Raw genomic sequence first — 20041 nt, forward strand, 5'->3', positions numbered from 1 at the left:
ATGGATCTTACTAGTGTGTCCCCTCACGCTGACACCCCAAATAGTGCATTCACCTTCCTTGCAAAGAAAGTCTTTTACATAATTGGTGAGGAGTATCTTTAAAATACTGTTATAAAAAAGAACTACGAATTCCCAAACGCGCGGCTCTAGTTCTACCTGAACCCGTCTCTATTTCTCCCAACACAATGAATCCTTGTGAGGTAGCACGTGCTGTCTGTGTTTCCCAGCATGGTTCGGGTGGTGGTGTGGGTAGTAGATGCATACATGTTTCTCTGCTATCTGTGACTGGTTCTGTGCCACGAGCAGCTGCACGGTGAATGTTCAGCTCCCGAAACTTCCCAGGTGTTTGCAGCCCTGCTCAGGACTCGGGGAGTGTGCCGAAACGATTGCTGCGCCGTTTCCCAACCGCAGGGCGCTACCTGCAATGCACCGTGGGGTTGTGCAGCACACACGCCCCGGGGGTGCGAACCCATATGCTCCGATTAGGAAACACCAGGACGATGTTTAACGAGGGCGTTACAAACGCGGCACCGACTGCACACCCACGGCTCCCCCACCCAGCCCCCGGGGCTCGGATCTGAGTCCGGTCTCAGGCTCAGGCTGGAAGATCTCCGGAGGTCCCTTCCAACCCTGACGATCCTGTGATTCTGCGATATCGGGGAGCGCAGAAGCAGGATCGCCGGGGTCAGGGTTGGAGGCGATCAGTGGGAGATCAGAGTCAGAGAGTGCCTCTCCCGGGAGCGTGTGAGGGGCGCTGGGGCGTGCGGGTGACAGGGATAGTGACAGGGATAACGACCGGGACAGGGATAGAGACAGTGACAGTGATAGAGATAGTGACAGTGATAGTGATAGTGACACAGGGTCAGGGAGACGGTCACGGACAGTGACTGCCACAGTGACAGTGACACGGTGACAAGGACAGTGACAGTGTGAGTGACACGGTGACACAGTGGCAGTGATAGAGGGACGGGGACGCTGACACAGGGAGGGGGACACGGGGGCAGGGACAGTGACTGTCACAGTAACAGTGACTTACAGTGACCCAGGGACAGTGGCAAATGACACAGCGATGATGGCGCGGGCGCGGAGACACAGAGGCAGAGACACAGTGACAATGACACAGACATTCCCGTCCCCATTCCCGTCCCCATTCCCATTCCCGCTCCCGTTCCCGCTCCGGCCGCGCGGGGTCGCTGTGTCCCGGCCCGGCCCCGCGCGGCGCTCCGGGCCCGGCGGGCGGAAGTGACGGCGCGGCGGCCCCGGTGACATTCCCGGCGCTTCCCGGCGCTTCCCGCAGCTCCCGCCGCTCCGCCTGCCCATGCCCCGGCCGCTGCCCCCGCCAGGGAGCCCTGGGGGGGCCCTGCCTCCAGCGGGTGAGTGCGGCCGGGGGGGCGGGGGGGCGGCCGGAGCCCGCGGGGATGGGGTGGGATGGGATGGAATGGGATGGGATGGGCGGTACCGGCGGGAGTGGCCCCGCATCCCCCGGGACGAGGGTGGGTGCCCGGGGGGTGATGGGTGTTGCGGGGATGCTCCTGCTTCTCCTCCTAGTCCCGCCCCTTGTCCCGGCCCCATCCCTGGTCCTGGTGCCGCCGTGACCCGGCGGGTGGAGATTCCCGGTGGAAGGAAAGCTCCCGGACCGCTTTGTCTTTCACCGGGACTTTTATCAAAAAGTGCCCTTTTTAAATATATATTTTTAATATTTTTTTAAATTTTTTTTTTTTTTTTTTTTTTTGTGGTAACGGCTTTTCAAGTCGTGTGGGCTGTTGGGGGAGAGAAGCCCCCTTGGAATAACGGCGGGTGTAACTGCTCCGGGGCTGGCCTCTCTAAGGTCTTTTTGTTTGTTTGTTTGTTTGCTTGGGGTTTTTTTTGTTTTGTTTTGTTTTGTTTTGTTTTGTTTTGTTTTGTTTTGTTTTTGGTGGTGTATTCCATTGGTGGGAACCCCGGTTTTTATACGGAAAGAAAGTTCAAGTTGCTCGCCGTGCATCTGTCCCGGGTTCCCCTTGAGCTCCTGACGTCTAATGGGTTGCAGATGTGGCTCTGAGCCACACAGCATCCGAGGGGAATATAAAACTTAACTGTGCTACTTGTTCCTTTTTAAAAACGGGAAAAAAGGCAGCCTGGGCAGACTTGTAATATTTTAACTATTTCCTCAGTTCCACTACTGTAACTTTCTTTGCCTTGAGGTTATTGGGCAGCCACTTAAAAGGCTGCTTTTTAAAGACTTGGGGCTTTTTTTTTTTTTTTTAAGTTTACCTTGCTTCCACCTTTGTTAAGCAGCATCCAGTTGTCCTTGTTAACAGTGGGACAGGGCAACTTGCCTTAAAGTTTGTAGATACCTTGGTGAAACCATACTTTAAGTAACTTAAGTCAAACAGGGTCTTGGTTACGACTGGTTGTGCCCTTTAAACCAGCCCAAAGTACTGAACACCACTTCAAAGGCTGAAAAAAAACTTGTGTGTCAGGATGCTGTGGCATAAGACAGTCCTGTTTGGTTTATTTATTTTTTTCTTTTTGCACTGTCAGGTAATTCTAGCTTTTAAAAATGAATAAGTAAATCTTTGAACGCATGAACATCGCTTTAAAAAGGTAAAGTTTCTTTTAATTCCTCCCTCCTGGAGATGCTGTTTGGTTTTACATCTCCTCTGGTACTTGTCAAGCATCAGACAAAGTAATAGCTTTCCTTTTGGGCAAGGACTACCCCATTTCCACTTTTCAAGCTAAAAGTTTGAGTGCAAACAGTAATAGCTCTCCCCTTGGAACAGCAAACAAATGCTAAATTTAAAATCTCTCTCTTAAAAGTGTCTTAATGTTGCATAAGCCTATTGAAAACATGTTTGACCTTGAGATGAAAACTGAGTATGGTGCTCTTCTGAGGTCTCCATGGTGTGGTTCTCCTGCCCTAGTTAACACCTGTAATTGCTGTTCCTGTGGTACCAGAGCTGGAAGTCAGGCAGTCACAACAGCACAGCTTTCCCTGCTGCCCTGGAGGAGGGAAACGTGGCCTTTGAGGAGGGAAAAGGTTCTTAACAAGCTCTGAGGAGAACAGTAAGTTGCTTGTTGTGTGTTTGCTGAACCCAGACATCCCCTCCTGTGTATGTGGTACAGTACCAAAGCAGTGAGGTGAAGTGTGGAGAGCTCATCTGTCTGGCAGCAGTGACTTTTGAGCATTCTGAGTGCTTCTCACCTCTGCTGACTTAGGGCAGGCCTGGTGCTGGCAAAAGAAGCTCCAGAAGGTTGGGGCGGGGGGGGGGGGATGGTTATGTGGCCACTGAAAGCCAATAAAACACAGCTTTCTGTAGTTCTGGTGACACTGATGTTTTGTCTGGGGAAACAGCGGGGAGGGACCCTGTGGGTGATGGAAGGCAGTACGTGAGCCTGAGCAGCTGCTTTTCACCCTCCAGTGCGGGGATAGCAGTTCTGACTCATTTTCGAGCACTTGAATTTGTAATTACACCGTGTCGACTGTTTCTGTTTGCTCTTCAGCCTAATTGCTGGTCGGCATCGTGAAGAGGTGGGATGAGAAATTCCTGAGAAATCAGGAGGAGGAGAGGGCTGTGGCCTTAACACACTCAGGTGTGTGGTGTGTGCGGTGGGGCAGCAGCCCTCGGTGGGAATCACGGCGCACAAACCAGTCGGGGAGGGCGTGGATGCTTTAAACCCGGTCCTGCAGAGGGAGGGGAAAAGGGAAGGAACCTGAAGCCAACCACAAGGCAGTTGAGAATGGCCTTGACACACACGGAGGGCAAGCCCTGCTCTGACTGATAAAGGAGAGGTAGGAAGGATGTGTGGGTGCCTTGGACAAACGGGCGCTGTGGAGGAGGTGGGAATTGATGAGGTAAGGTGAGACTGAACCAACAAAAAGTAGATACAGATTGTCTTGAGGGGCTTTGAACACTAAACATCAAGGACATAAGTTGGTGCAAGCTGATCAGAGCAACAAGAAATAATTGCCTTGGCTGTCCTGACACTCCCCTCTGCTTCCCTCCTCTCCTTGATGTGTATTTTCCTTTGAAATGCAGGCTTCTTTGCGTGGATTCTGTTCACTTTTCTTCACTTTCTCTTGTATGTTCTCACATCAATTGCCTCCTGCACCAAGGATGTATGTGCCACCCATGACCCACCTGAATATCAGCATCTCACTTAAACAGCTGTTAATGAGATGGGAGTCTCTACGTACCACACAGTGAAGGTGGCTGCAGAGCAAGTAATCCACCTGGCTGGTTACCCTCTGACCAGAATACCACCATTACCTGGTGATATTGAAAGCTTTGCAGACTTCTTTAAATAAGTTGTTTCAAGCAACCTTCATGTTATTGTCTGTGACATTTCAGAGTTAGTGTGCTGATGGTACGCTTCGACAGAATTGGATTTGTGATCAATCTCAGCTTCTCGTTTTTTATCTGCAGTTGACTGACTTAAAAAACTCTAAACACTGGCAGAGGCTGAGCAGCAGAGTTAAAACACATTTACTAGACCGCAGTGAAAGATTTAAACACCCTAGCTAGCAGTGTGTAACTTGCACCTCAGAGCGAGCACTCTGGAAAAGAAGTGCTAAAACTTGAAATCCGTCTTTGCCCGCTTGAACCTTGCTAGTGGCAACGGGCAGCTGAAAATGAAACAGCACTGGGAGAGGGGAACAGGCACAGTGCTGGGAAAGAGCTCTGGGTTAAAGCACACTGGTTACAGTGTGTGCTGATGCTCTGAGGTGACCTGAGGCTTATGTGGAAAGGAAGCAGCTTTTGGTTTTCCAGAACCAAAATAAGTGTTCAGCACGTAAGTGGGAGTTAAGCCTTTAACTTTAGCACAGAACTGTTACCGATCTGTGGCAGTAGATATTATTGCAGGGAACTTGAACAACACAAATCAGCACAAAAGTCATAACTTTCTTCCACATCTTTGTTCCACGTTTTTAATGCATACTGCAGTCCTGAGCCTGTAAATCCAGTGTGTACAAATGTGGAATTCTAAGCAGAAAGAGAACTGGATGAAAGGGATTGTATGTGAAAATGTGCACACAGTGTAAATGATAGCCTCTGCAGTTGCTTTCTCTGAGCATGTCTGAGCTAAGCTGAGGGACTGATACCTTGTCACTTGCACGGCGTTACTGCTTAAGGGTTAGAATCTAAATGTGTGGTTGTCTGTTCCCACTCGTTAGCGTTGCCTCTTCCCGTGTCTGATCGGCCTGAATGGAGCCTGCAGCAGTTTCTCCGTGGCTGTGAGTGGCTCCCTGCAGTTGGGGCACACGTGGATTACTCATTCAGGACTGGAAATGAGATGTGGCTCCGTGGCGCAGGTGTTGCTGTTACACCGTGTACTGTAACAGCATTACTGAACTGCTCAGGGAGGTCAAGTAACTTGGCAGTGGTCACGAGGTGAGTCAGCTTTAGGTTCAGAGTGATCCATCCTAATATTCCTTTTTATTTAACAAGGTATTTAGGGGTTTTGTGTCGCTTTGACCATGTGGTCTGTCTGTCCAGCGCTCAGGAATGGATTGAAGTAGCACAATAGAGTACAGGCTTCAGTCTTATCACACCTTACGCTCTCTAAGACAGCTTAAAAGCTGTTAGTACTCAATCTGACAACTTTTGAATCATAAACAGAACATGTGGTCACTTCTTAATTAAACTCCAGTGTTTAGAGACAGACTCTTTCAAGCCAGCATTTTTGTTGCAATGTATGTGATTCATGGATTCGACATTATAGTGAGGCTTCTGTAGTGTCCTGCACAATGCTCTTCTGCTTTGATGCTTCAGAATTTCCTGGAAATGAGCAGGAAGAGCCAGACCTCGACTGGATAAGTGTTCCTCTTGCTGCCTTTCTGCTCTAATGTCTTGTTCTGTGGTGCTTGATCATTAGCATTTCACGACTTATTTTGAGAAGGCAGATCCAACATGGGTAGAGGCCAAGTGACTCACAGTAGCAGAGCTGGGAATAAGTAAGAGCCAGGCTTTATAATACCAGTTGTCTGCATGATGAAGCAATTACCGTTTCAGTAATTTGTTTTTCATTGGGAATATTGCATTTCCATGGCAGCGATGTGAGGTCAGTGCTGTGTGCTCCGATGGTACTGTCAAAATTCCTGAGGCAAAAAGGAATGGTGTGATAGCCAGGTAAGGTTGAGACGGCGTTGTTCTCTTGCACTGAGGCTTTCCCATCAGCTGGTAATTCTCCTGAATCCTCAGCTAGCTCCCCTGGTTCATGCTCTCTTGGAATGCCATCTCTTGCCAGAAGGGCAGTTCTAAATAATCAGGCAGTTTAGGGAAAAATGTTCCTGAAAAGTAGCTCAGGGAGGCTGTCTGCTAATTCGCAATTTGTGGTTGGAAATACAATGGTTTGGAGGCTGTCTCAACTAATTAAGCAAGTTGGATGAAGTGCTGGTAGTCTGGAGCCTCATTGTGTTTGATTAGAGGTCTTTTGGAAATTAAGTTGTCGTTGTGGGAAAGAATGGGCTCGTGGGTAGCAGTGCCCATGAGCCCATTGCTGATAAATACAACTTGAGTTGTCAGGGGCTGGGGTTCCTCCAGGGCTGGTAACACCTATTGATGAGCACTGTGCAGAATCCGTGAGGAGTCATAAAACTCCCCCCCACACATTTCTTTGGGCATTTTCTTTCTATTTTTTAGAAAGCCTTTAAGGCAAAATTTCATTTTTCGTGGCTCCACTTACTGTTATTAAGTAAGTCATCTTAAAAGGCAATTCATGGGCTTTTGATCTGCTCACTGTAAGAAACTGCTGAATACCATGAAACTAAGCTAAGGGAAATCCACTGAATATCTTGCCAGAGTTAACTTCATAAGCCCTCAATAATTAGCTGTAGACCTCACCTCAATTTCCCTTGTTTGTTTTACAGGAGGAAAGTGGTTTTTTCTACTTTTTAACATCTGTAGTGGATTTCACTGTTTGTCTGTGTGGAACTTGCCACCTTGCAGCAACAATAAGACTATGCTGAATGAATGGAATGGGGTTGAATTAATACTCCAGACTTGATGCTCTTTTTTTTCTTCTATCTATCCCTTTTGCCGGGAAAGCTGTTTATATAGTTTATGTCTGCTGCTGCTAAGGATTAGTTTTATGCTGAAGAAAGTTCTGCCAGCTGAGCCACTTTCTCCTAAACAGGAATAATAGTGCAACAAATAATTTTGGGGTAAATGGTGCTTTATTTATGGATAAGTAAGTCATGGGGGCTTTAGAGGGGGGAAGGGAGAGGAGGCGGTTGTGTGATGTTCTTTTTGCTCCTGTCAGTACTTGCAGGGCAGTGCTGAAAACTACCTTTTAATTTTCTTGGTATCCTGTTACATACTGTTGTTTAATTTCTGTAGTCAAATACATGCAAAGTTCTTCTGTGTGTTGTGGGAAAGAAATGTCTGTTTCCTGGTCTGTCTGTTGCCCTCTTGAAGGCAAGCTCAGATTTTTCCTTCTCTACTGCCAGATGGGAGCAAATACTGTAGAAGGTGTCTGATAGTAAAACCCATGTTAGAGGCATTATTCATAACACACATTGTTGTTTTGAAATACCCCAAGCAGTTTCTGTTCGTTTGTAGAACCATCCTGTGTTTGCTTCACACTGAGACCTGTGTCACAAGTGCTTTCTTCTTTGAGGAGCCCTTTGGGCACATGAGGACTGTGGTATCAGTTATTAGCAATCAGGGGGGTGGGAAAATCAATCAGCACCTCTTGTTACTGGCCAAAAACAGGTCAAGGGGTTTGGTGCCAAGAAAAGCCCAACAGGAGTTGGTATCTTCTTGTCGAATTTCATCCTTTGAATGCCTCGTGGCTTTGCCTCTAGTGTAGTGATACCATTTATTTTTCAGTGGTATTCCTGCTGAGGATTCATTTTGCAATATTTAGATGACACTGCTAGCTTAATAATTAAAGAAATTAATAATACTAGTGGATTTGTGGATGAGAAAATTACTTGGGGTCAGGGTTTGTCGGGCTTGCAGCTCTTGCCTGTAGAATTTGGGCGCGTCACCTGATCTTCAGTTGGCCAGACCATAAAATGGGTATGTTACTGCCCTGTGCCAGGAAGATACTGCTTTAAGGCAAAGACATTCATTAGTGCTGAATTAAAGTATTTGAAGCTTTAAAATTCCCGAGGGTTGGTTTTGTTTATTTCCCGTGGCAAAGACGCGTAAAAAGGTCTGATCATAAAATATTTATAAACTGTAGAGTTACTTAGTATCTCATAACTCATCTTTGTTTAAATGGCTGTTGTAAATCCAGAGCAAGTCTAGTTCAGGGTTTTGAGCTCTTGAATGGCTCTGAGAGGTGGGGAAATGCCAGAGAGTGACTGGGAAGTGCCCAGGAGACAGACCTGAAGGTGGTAGTGTCGGTTGGGTGGGGTTGGGTGGGCACCACAACGGGTCCTGGAAAGGAACTTTACCCAGAACTTGGCAAAACAAGACAAACTTATCTCCTGAGAGCATCTCTTGTCCTGATGTCAAGGGTTGTGCAATTCTGGAGCCCTGTTTGGAAAGAGCTGGTGAATCCCCAGTGCTCTGCCTTGCTCCAGGCCCCTGGCTGCTGCCTGCTGTGTAAGATGTCTTGCTTGCCCCTCTGGGTCCTGGCTCTGATTTCAGCCCAGGTGCACAGCTTTCCTCTGGGAGGTGGAGTTACAGGAGTTGGTGGGTGCTCACAGTCTCTTTTCAGTGTCAGTGGTCTGTGGGATGGATTAAAGGCTCCCTGCAGCCCCTGTCCCGTGGCACTCATTGCTGCCTTGAGATTTCCAAACAGCACAAAAAAGCGAGGGACATTTGTGCCTGCCCATGATGGGCTGGCCTTGATTTTTTGTGGGAGACAGCACAAGCCCTTCTAGAATGAATCTCAGGGAAACGGAGAGGTGAAGATGGTGAAGTGGTGGAGTCACCACCCCTGGAAGTGTTCAAAAAATGTGTGGGTCTGGCACTGGAGGACATGGTTTAGTGGTGAATATGGTGGTGGTTTTGGGTTGAAGGTTGAACTGGATGATTTTAGAGGTATTTTCCAATCCTTGTGATCCTGGGAATACTGCACTGCTGAGATGGATTTACTGCTTTGAAGTTACAGTGCAGTTGTCCTGGCCTGCCAATTGGAGCTATTAGTGAATAACACAATGTTTATTATTTCCAGGGTATCTCAGATAAACGTTCTTAAGCTGTGCTCTGAAAATTAGGCTTGATTTGCTGCTGTTTTGCTCAGGCAATTTGAGATGCGGCTTTCCTTGTGAGCATTTTCTGTGAGCATTCTTGACCAAGGCAGAACAACAGACCAACATTTCTTGAGAAGAAGAGGTCTGTTTATACAGAATGAGGAAGCACAGAACACATTTCCTTCGAGTAACGGGAATGGAGAGGTAAAGTGGAAAGATTTGTTGAACTCAGTATCTGAGAAAAAGGGGCTCCAGCTGTGTGATGATCCTCAGTAGGGTGATCTTCTGCAAGCTAATACATCGCAGAGAGAAAAAGAAACAAAGCATGGCTGTCCTAGCATTGATTTCTGCCACTAGTTTTGTTGATAGAAGAAAATTAAAAGTGAGCCACCTTGAACAGGTAGTAGTAAAGATATGCCCCCTCTAATTCTTGGGGTAGAGAGCTTTGCAGACTTTGAATTGCTGTGCCCTTGAGAAAAACGGGTTTGCTTTGCTAAAGAAGTGAGATTTTTAGAAGGTTAAGTGCAGCTGGCTGGGGGTGCTTTTATCTGTGTGCAAGGACTGTTTTCTTTTTTTGTTGTGGGATTCCAGTGCAACTGGTGAATGTTTTGGGAAGCCAGTGTGCAGACTTGTGAAACTAAACCATAGCTGATAGTTACCTTTCCTCTGAAGGAGACGTAATATGTGCATTAAGTGTTACAATGCAAAAACCTATATTTAAATGTGAAGTCTTGCTTCTTATTTAGGATGAAAAGTGTTTCTTTTCAAGATTACAAAGGATGCTCCGCAAAGCTTTGTATTAACACACAAACTTGTAATTTGTATTCAGTCTTGGATAATTTGTATATGCAGCCTGTTGATCACCCAGTAGGTGCAGCCTATTTTTAACCTTTGTTTATTTATGCAAAACCAGTTGAAACAGAGCATTAGTTTAATCCTTTCTTCTTTTGTTTTCCACTGCAATTCTCTTACCATGTCGGTTCCTATTATTTGGGATTGCTACCAGGCCTGATTTATGAATCATCTGATAAAGAGCCAGCTCCACTCCCAGAAATGTGCCTTAGGTAGAATTGTATGCCAGTGAGTCAGCTTTAGGGCAGCATTTTCAAAGGAACGCTATATAAATTACACAGTATCCCCATGGGGGTGGCTCAGTGTTATGAAAAATCTGCTGTGGAGCATCGTGCACACACATCCACACAGAGCTGAGTCAACTGTCTTGAGCTAAATTGAGTGAGTGCTGGTCTCACTCCTCTTGTTTTAAGTGCACGGGTACGTGTGACACTTAAAAAAGAAAATAATAATAAAAAAAAAAAAAAAAAAAAAAAGAATGTGTGGTATCTAGGGGAGGAACTGAACGAGCTGGGAGGTCCAGAAAGCGTTGGTGCTTCTACATTTGTCTGGATGCAGATCACTCTTTTCTGATGGAGGCCTAATTATTTGGATTGATGCTGTTTCAGTTAATTAGAAATGTTGCTGCCTGGTGCGGGGTAATGGTTGTAAGCTGACAGAGGGCAGGTTTACATGAGATGTTAGGAAGAAATTATCGCCTGTGATAGTTGGTGGTGCCTTGTGGCACAATTTGCCCTGAGAAGTTGTGGCTGCCCCATTCCTTGGAATGTGCAAGGCCAGGTTGGACAAGGCTTGGAGCAGCCTGGTCTTGTAGCTGTCCCTGCCCAAGGCAAGGGGTGGAACAAGATATTCTTTAAGGTCCCTTCCAACCCAGACCACTCTGTGCTTCTCTGATATTTGTATGAGTTGTTTGTACTGGGATGTTGCTGGTGAGTACATTGATTATTTCAGTGTCAGCTTTTAGTGGAAAACAAGGCGATTCAGGAAGGGGGAAAAAAAGCATGACCAACAAACAGCTGCACCTACATGGTTTTTTTTTTTTGGTGAAGCTTTGCAAGTGGACAGGTTCATTAGCACTTCTCACCTTCTGGGTTATGTGTCCTTCTGTCAGAAGACGGAATAACTTTGTTTTTTGCCAGAAGTTTTTCCTGCATTAGGAAGCTGACATGAACTGTGCTTTACAGTCAGCCCGGGCTGTGTGCTGCTTCTGTCCTTTCCTAACCCACCATCCCCAGATACACAGTCTGTCAAGTTACATTCAGTGTTCTTGATGAGCTTGCCTGTGTGTTTGCATTTTTAAAAATAGTCAGTTGTTTTACATAATTTTATTAGCCTCTGTTGTATGCATTTGTCATTACCTCTTTCACATCTCTGATTTATTCCATCTGTGCTCATCTGCGTGAGGTAATGTAATCCACTGGTGATGGAAATGATTGTTTGTGTAAGAATGAGCCATTGTAGTATTTAATTTCATATAAATAGCAAACATATATTCAGATTTAGATGAAAATACTGACTTCCGTGGCATTGGAACTGTGAGCAGGAAAGATCTGGAAGGATCTCTAGTTAGCTATGGACTCTCAACAAGAAACTTGTATGCAGCAGTACAGTTTAACTTTTCATTTATGTAGTCACAAAAGCACGGAGAACATACATGATGTTATTTCCTGCAATAATATAGGTACAGGTTCTCATTTAAAAAAAAAATACAGCTGCAAATAAATGGCAAGTAGTGAGAGGAGGTGGGTTGTTCAAATTGTTTTCTTTCAGCACTAACTAAAATGGCACTAAAAGGCAGTGTTCTGCTGGATAACTTTTTCCATTTAAACAATTGCTAGAGTCTGCAGAAGAAGGTGATAAGCAGGGGTCTTTTGGACTCTGATTAAGAGGGAATGTGTTAGTAATAAACTAAAGTGATTTTAACAGCAGGCTGCTGTGAAAAAGGAAGTACCTGCAAAGTAAGAATCCATCCTGTCCACGGCTTCTGAAAAAAAAAGGAGCTGTCTCACTTTGTACAAAATGGGCATTCTTTACCATTAATCTGTTCAGTAGCACCTAAAATAGCAATGTACAACTAAGGTTAAGATGTCATGGTGTTTGTTAAGCATTTAAGACTTTTGAGAGATATTCCTTGTTCAGCTTAAATAAGCTGTAACTAGAATGAGGAGCATTCTAACTGCTAATATACAGTGCTGTATGATTCAGTTTGCTGTTTGCTTGGCCTGGGTAGCTGGATTTGATGAAACCTTCAACCTCAGAGTTCACAGCAAGCTGCGAACTTAACACCTTGAGATGTTTTCTGGAATGGAGTTTATTTCCTTGGTAATCCTCCTAGCAGTGATACAGAGCTGTGTTTTGTCTTTAGTACATTTGGAACACTGATAACACACTGATGTTTTAGTTGTTGCTCAGAGCTGATTACCTTGAGCCAAGGGCTTTTTTAGTTATATTTGCCCTGCCAGTGAGCACCAGAAGCTCAGACCAGATCAGGTCTGACCACCAGCAACAGCTGCAGCTCCACAGAGGTTAAACAGCCTGACTGCATGGACATGGACATGGACATGGATGTGGACACGATAGGAGACTCCACAGATCTGGAAGACCCCAAACCAAAGAGGAGCAGAGGCAAGGATGATGAGCCTGAGGGGCTGGTGCGTAAGTTGTGTAATTGCCTGGGGATTTCTTTGCTCAGGGTCCCTCTCCAGAGGCACCCACCTGCAGCTGATCTGCTGCTCTGCAAATCTATTTAATTATTTATTTTTATGATCTGATGCCTCTCTGCTGTGGGGAAACCTGCCATCTTCAGTATAGCTCTTTGTGCAGTGGTGTATATTATGTGGGTTTTTTTCTGCTTTTAATCATGTTTTTATCTACTTGCCCTCCCTTCCCTTCTTCCTGACTGGTCTGGCAGAAAATGTCATTTTGGTTTCTACTGTCTTAGTTAAAGGAACCTGCCCATGAAAGGGTTCTGGTGAAAAGGAGGGAATATGACTGTGCAGTCACAATTAGGTGGGAAAAGAGTAGTAAGGGACAAAACTCATCCTTGTTAGTGGCAGCCACCTATTGGAGAGGCAGGGCTGTCTCTGCTAACCTGACCTTCAAAATCCTTCTGGATTTCTTCACTGAACTGCACATTTCCTTGTGTACAAATGATGTGCTTTTAGAAATGAGTCCACCATTTCAAAATGTTTCTCAGGTGTTGGTACAGTTAGATGATTTAATAATTTTCTGCACACTGTGTGTGCCTGGAAAATAATGTATTTTCTGTTGGAGAAATTTTAGCACAGAAGTTTTTACAGAATTGGCTTTTAAAATCATCATTGCAGTATCTGTTGATTAGTGAAAGAATGACATTTCCAATCAGTGTCTAATTAGGTATCCATCTGTGTCTGCAAGTGTCACAACTTACTCTTCAGTGCTGCGTTCTCGTTGCAGTAAAAAAAATGGTCTCTCTCTAGCACCACCTTGAGACTACCTTTTCTAGTAATGCTGCTGGAAAAGTAAGTGGCAAGAAGGGAATGGGAGTTTTTAAATATAGTCTCTTCTTGCTGATCTGTACATTTCTCAAGTAGAACTAAATAAGTACATTTTTTTTTCCCTCTTTGGGATGAGGCTTTCCTTGGCACCGATATTTTCCCCTGAACTGTCTGTGTTCCTCCCTGCAGCAAAGTCTGTTTGAGTCATGCTGGATTTTCTTTTTCCAGTGAAAGAAAGACAAAGTTCTGATTTATATACATACTAATACAGGAATTGGTGATGTCTAAATAACCAGTTCAAGGGGCCTGGAGAGTACAGGCCTCACCAGCGAAGGTATTTTTTCCATGGACACGGAAACACAAGCCAGTGTTGTTGCCCTGTGCTGCAAACTCACTGAAAATATAATTCACTGATTTCTGTGTGATGGATTAAACCAGTGTGGCTGGAGTAGTTAAAGTAAGATCCGACTTAATAATTTAAAAAATCCTATAAAATCATTGTAATTAGGCTGTTAACAAGGTGGCAACGTGTGGGTGAAATGTTTGGCTTGTTTTTTTTCTGGCTCTTAGGGTGGAGACATGGAAAGGCAGGTACAGGTGTTGTACTCCCCCTTTGGGAGCTGCAAGGTGAATGATGTTCCTGAGTAGGACAATGGTGTAAAAAAGCCTGTAGTTCACTTTGGCTGCCCTTTAGCTTCCTGTCAAGCTCCCTTTGTTGTGCTCCCCGGGCTAAAAGGCTGAATAGGGCAGAAGCTGTTCTGCAGTTATTAGTGTGATTATTTAAATATATTTTCATTTGGCCAGGCTAATGCGCTTCTGGTTTCTCTCTGAGCAGCCTTTTCTTCTCCCTCTCTGTACATTTCAGAACTCTTAGAGAAGGTATTTTTCATTTCAAACTGCATGACCAGAGCAAAGCTGGGATTTGCACTACCGGGTGCAATACAAATCCCACTGCACAGAAGTCTTGGCCAGTCGTTCAGTTGTCACCTGTGTTGTAGGAGAATTATTGGATAATGTAGATTTCTGAATGGATTATGGTAGAAATCCTGATTTTGTTACAGTATTGAGATGCATTTATGCCTCAGAACGTGTGTATTCATCATTTGGGTTTGCTGATGCTTTTCTGTGGCCTTGGAAAGAAGTTGTTCCTACGTGATATTTACTGCTTATATTAAGTTGCTATCTCCAGAAATTCTTCTTTCAAGTTGCTTTTGTGAGAGTTTTACTCAGTGCAAGTATTCACAAATATATTTCTTCATATGTATGTTCCTGTATTTTGCAGTGTGCATTTTATTCTGCTTTTTGGAAGGAAAAAGCTGCGTTTACTGCTTGGGGTTTTGGGCTTTTCTTCCCCTTATATTTAGCAGACCTAGTCTTGTCATCTCCATCTTTCTTCCCTGTGTTGTCTGATATAAACCAACCCCTCTTTCCTTAACTGGTGTTCCTGTCCTTTGAGTATTTTCATGGTTCCCTTGCACCACACAGCATTCTGTTCATTAGCCTGGAGGAAGCACGAACTCTATTTTAGTATTCTTTAAAAATGGGGTTTCAAAGTGGGTTAGGGCGGGCAGGACAAAGCTGAGCTTGGCAAAGCACCTTTTAGAAGCAGGGAGGTACCTTTATATCGTACTGGAGATTGCCTACATATAATTACATATGGACAATAACAGGCATCCTGGGATGGATCAGGACACTGAAGAAGGATTGTCAAGGTGCAGAAAAAATATACCTCCAAAACATCCAAGTTTCCTCAGGATGCTCAATTACTGATTGCCCTTCTCTGCAGAAGTGCTTTTTTTTTTTTTTTTTTTTTTTAGATTAAATCTTACTGCCGTTTTTTCTTGTTCACACTTTGTTTTCTGAAGTGCCATAAATTTATTGTTTGCTATACCTTTGAACCTATAAAGGGTTTGTTCCATACCACTGATCTGCAAGCGAATGTGGTAGTTGAAAGCTCTTTATTGTGTGTTGAATTCCAAGTGAAAATTTAGGTGAAAGTGTGAATAATGAAGGTAGAATGATAACTATTGATCTCTCAAACAAAATTTCCTTGAGGCTGCTTCAGGTATTTTTTTTTGGTAGATAACATTCAAGTTATCAATCAGATAAGCAGCTTGGGCTTTGTATTTGCACTGAAGCAATGCCATTTATTAAACTATAACTTGTAGAAAAATGCAGGATACCGGTGTGGGTGGATAATGTTTCTTGCCTGCCGTCCCTACTACTTGATGCTGCATTCCTGACGGATCTGAGAGCAACTAGGTCAGCCTTCAGGTTCTCATATAACCAGGACTTGTTTGGGAGACGCTCAAGGAGCTCTCAGGTGGTGTGTTAGATACTCCTAAGACATCTTTAGGAGGCTCACCAAGGTGGTGGTTCTTGCCTGAGAGCAAATCTGTGTTCCATGTAGCTAATGCCTCCAAAGACAGGTGCCTATAGCCTTGTCTCTGATGATTTAGTAGCACTTCATGCCAGTTCTTTTTTAAATAAGTCTTTGGGTACTTAAAGGTCAACTGGCAGAGCAGTTCCACTGGAAAAGGAGGGTGTCTGAAGTCTTGCTCTGTGATGTTCAGCAGCTTCTTCAGTTTCTATGCAATGAAACTTCACCCATGTCACGCTGGTACAGTTCGAAAAATCACCAGAAAAGCTTTGTAGTTTTATGAGGTCGAGGTCCTGTTCAGCTGAAAGTAGATTTCCCATAGATATGGAAACTGAACTATATGCTGGTCTGTCTAGGGGGATGCTGCCAAGTCTGGGAATTTTCAAGCTGGTGTTGTTAGAAGGACTAAAATTCTCTGTTAAAATATGTTTAAATGTCTAGGTGAAGAAGTTCAACATATGTTGGTTATAACATACTGATTGCATTTTATAATGTAGGAGTTCAGAAATATTTTTATTATTTTCTGATCTGTTTTGATTATTCCAGTGAAGTGAACCATGTTTAATGTGTCTCCAGTACCATCTTTCATGGGTGTGTAAAAACAAAGGAAGAATTTGGTGCCAGGCTGGGAGAGCTGGGGGTGGTCAGGCTGGAGAAGACTCCAGGGAGACCTCAAAGTCCCTTCCAGTGCCTCGAGGGGCTCCAAGAGAGCTGGAGAGGAACTTGGGACAAGGGATGGAGGGACAGGACACAGGGAATGGCTTCCCACTGCCAGAGGGCAGGCTGAGACGGGATACTGGGAAGGAATTGTTTGCTGTGAGGGTGGGCAGGCCCTGGCACAGGTTGCCCAGAGAAGCTGTGGCTGTCCCTGGATCCCTGGAAGTGTTCAAGGCCAGGATGGACGGGGTTTGGAGCAACCTGGGCTAGTGGAAAGTGTCCCTGCCCATGGCAGGGGGGGTGGCACTGGATGAGCTTTAATGTCCCTTCCAACTCAAACCATTCTGGGATTCTGTGAACCAGTGGGTTGTTTAGGTAATGCTGTGAGAGCAGGGATGAGTGAGCCATTTGTTTAAATTATTCTTACTTTTCTGTCCCTTTGCAGGGTGCTGTATTCCCGGAGACCACATCTAGTTTGCCCACTCTTCCAGATCCTGTGCCCAATGCTCTGAGACCAGGAGGACCTTTTTTCTCTGCAATGAAGATGGAGGCAGTGGGAAAAGCTGAAGAACTTGCTGATTCAGAAGTTCCACCAAAGGCCTCCGAGAAGCAAGAGACTGCTCCTGATGAAGACCGACCTATAGAGCTTGAGGCGCAAACCCAGAAGGACAGCATGCCCTCTGCAGCTGACTCTGCAGTGCTCTCTTCCATGCCTTGCTTGCTGATGGAACTGCGGCGAGACTCCTCGGAGTCCCAGCTGGCATCCACGGAGAGCGACAAGCCAGCGGGCGGCCGAGTGTATGAGAGTGACTCTTCCAATCACTGCATGCTCTCCCCTTCTTCCAGCGGGCATTTGGCTGACTCGGACACGTTGTCTTCCACGGAAGAGAACGAGCCCTGTCAAACTGAAGCTATTGCAGAGGGAGACCCTTCTGCGGCGTCCGGGTCCGCGGCTGGGAGGAAATCCAGGAGATCCAGGTCCGAGAGCGAAACGTCAATGATGGCTGCCAAGAAAAACCGACAGTCCAGCGACAAGCAGAATGGTCGAGTTACCAAGGCCAAGGGCCACCGGAGCCAAAAGCACAAGGAGAGGATCCGGCTCCTGAGGCAGAAGCGGGAGGCGGCTGCTCGCAAGAAGTACAACCTGCTGCAGGACAGCAGTACCAGCGACAGCGACCTGACCTGCGACTCCAGCACCAGCTCGTCCGACGACGACGAAGAGGTTTCAGGGAGCAGCAAGACAATCACTGCAGAGATACCAGGTAGAGGATGTTTTTTAAACTGAACTGTAAAAAAAAAAAAAAAAAAAACCGCGCCTGACACCGTTTCTCAGCTGTCATGCTATAAGTTAGATGAGTGACGCTTGAGACAACAAAACAAAAAACAAAACAAAACAGGAGAACTGCAGCTCTGTGTAAATTTGAAGACTGCAGTGTGTAAACGAGACGTGGGCAAATTTTAGGATCTGTTCTGAGGTTTTGGTGCACTTTTGCACACCAGGAAAGCATAGTGATGGTAAATGGGAGGAAGGACTACCTTTGAATTCTGGAATTTTCAGATCTTTTTCCTTTGTAAGCCTATATGAACTCCTGTCAGTGCTGTCAAATCCCATTAGATGGCGATAATCTAATTCTTAAGACAAGTGGCCAGCTTTGCTTTAGTGTAAGAAGACCACAGCTTGGCAGTTGTGTTAGAAATGGCACAGCAACTCCTGCCTGTGTTACAGCAAGGCCCTGGCCATTACTGCACTTCTTCTGTGCTTTCAGCTCGACATGTCAGTGCATGACAAGCCTGCTTAGCCTTATTTTAAGTTCTTGCAGGTTGCAGCTGGTCACCTATTTTAGGATATAAACATGATTACACAGGTGCCCAAGCTACATTCACACCTGAATTTTCAGTATCCTAGACAGAGCTGCTACAGTTTTGCTATGTCCTAAGGTTCAGTAATTTCTACACTTTTAGCTTTCTGACACATATGGGTTAAGATGGGAGGTAGCAAATTATAGAGGCCTTCCTGTAATTTTATTAGCAAAAGAAAGTTGAATTCTTCAAGGTTCTTGTTTGCTGAGTCTTTGTTATTTTATTACCTCAAGTGCCGTGGACAGGATTTTATGTGAATTATTCTTGCAGCATATTATACCACAGAACCATCATCATATGGCAATCTTCATATGGCAATCAGAAATAAAATCACATAAAAATAAACCCTTTGGCTTGCCAATTTTTACTGGGTTACATGCCTTTTTGCCTCTTGTGCTAGAAGGTTTTTTTTGGTTTTTTAGTTTGTTTTTGTGTTTTTTTTTTTTTTTTTTGAGAGAAATCTTACAAAGGGCAAGAACATTTAAAGGAAAACTGCAATATTAAGTTGCTGAACTAATGTTTGCTAGATTAATTATTTAAAATATTTGCAGCAGATTTTACAAATGACTGTTTTGACTGAGTTGATTATGGTGGATGATGCTGTCCCCATGAAAACTGGCGTTTTTCCCACACCTGCTAGGAAGCAGGTTGCACAAAGGAAGTAAGTGTTTATTTTTAGAAAGTCTGGGAAAGGCATAATCTCCTCCTATAATTACTGTGTAGTAAACTTTTAATAGAGATCTAAAATTATTTTTACCAATTTAGTACTTAGGCTGCTAGCTTTCATGGTCTTGTACCTTTTTATTCATTATATTTAAACATTGGGCAATTAAAGCCTGATTGAAAGCCTTTTGAAGAAGACTGTTGCATTGAGTTTTGGGATCAGTTCCTCCCCACCTCTCAAAAAAATCCAAACCTCACAGAATAAATCCTTCAGGTCATACACGTTTTTTTAAGTCATAAAAGTACCTCGTGAACCGGAAGGCACCACATGGTATTTTCTGGTTTGCTTGGATTTCTGACTGCCTTTGCAGAGACATGAAACCATTCCAGGGCACTTTTGAGTGTCTCACTGGGCTCTTGGTCTTAACCATGAGGTGCTTGTGGTGCAAAGATCCCATCGCACGGACGGACTTAATTTAGTGGTGATGACACCAGAGCCCAGTTCAACCTGCAGTACGAGGTGTTGCAGCGCACAAACCATCCCAGGGCACACTAACATTTGCTCTCACTCCATGGCATGTGTCATCTGCTTGATGCTAAGCTCCATTTTCGACATGGAAGCCCTTGAGCTGCCCTTTTGGTGCCACCTGGCGCGACGTGAACCCGCCGCGCTGAGGTTTCTCCTTTAAGTAGGAACGGCTTTGGTTTGCGGGAAACAGTTCATGAGTCCAGGAGAAAATTGTTCTCTGTAGAGATGAGGGCAAAGCCTGGCCCTCCAAAAAATGCATTCTGTGCTGCCTGTGGGTTGTAAGAGGTGCAGTGGAGCTGCGAGCCGGAGTCGGACTCGCAGAGCTCCGTCCCAGTGGTGGGTTCACGTGCCATCTGTGACCTCTCCTCCTGGAGCTGGCAAAATACTGAAATCCTTCTTGTGACTAGAAAGCCATTTTAGTGCACTTTAAGCATAACACTGTCCTCAAAATTCAGGGAACGGACATGTAGGTAGAAGATAATTCAGGGTATTAAAAA

The 20041-nt window shown here is 45.0% G+C and overlaps 1 protein-coding gene across 4 annotated transcripts in view; it reads left to right on the forward strand.

Moving 5' to 3' along the window:
- Positions 1-1259: 1259 nt before the first annotated feature.
- Positions 1260-20041, forward strand: part of CUNH18orf25 (chromosome unknown C18orf25 homolog) — a 44060-nt gene continuing 25278 nt past the window's right edge. For 3 of the 4 annotated variants that reach the window (XM_027885545.1, XM_027885536.1, XM_027885521.1), the window contains exons 1-3: positions 1260-1373; positions 2904-3045; positions 16938-17754. In XM_027885545.1, coding sequence (XP_027741346.1) covers positions 17031-17754 — 724 coding nt within the window. In that variant the 5' untranslated portion in view covers positions 1260-1373; positions 2904-3045; positions 16938-17030. Of the gene's footprint in view, positions 1374-1466; positions 1494-2903; positions 3046-16937; positions 17755-20041 lie in introns of those variants that run through there. The other variant, XM_027885528.1, reaches the window with a different exon arrangement.

Source organism: Empidonax traillii, unplaced genomic scaffold (assembly GCF_003031625.1).
Source record: "Empidonax traillii isolate 1590-97213 ecotype Southwest subspecies unplaced genomic scaffold, ASM303162v1 scaffold10:size5872457, whole genome shotgun sequence".
NCBI classification, from domain to species: domain Eukaryota; kingdom Metazoa; phylum Chordata; class Aves; order Passeriformes; family Tyrannidae; genus Empidonax; species Empidonax traillii.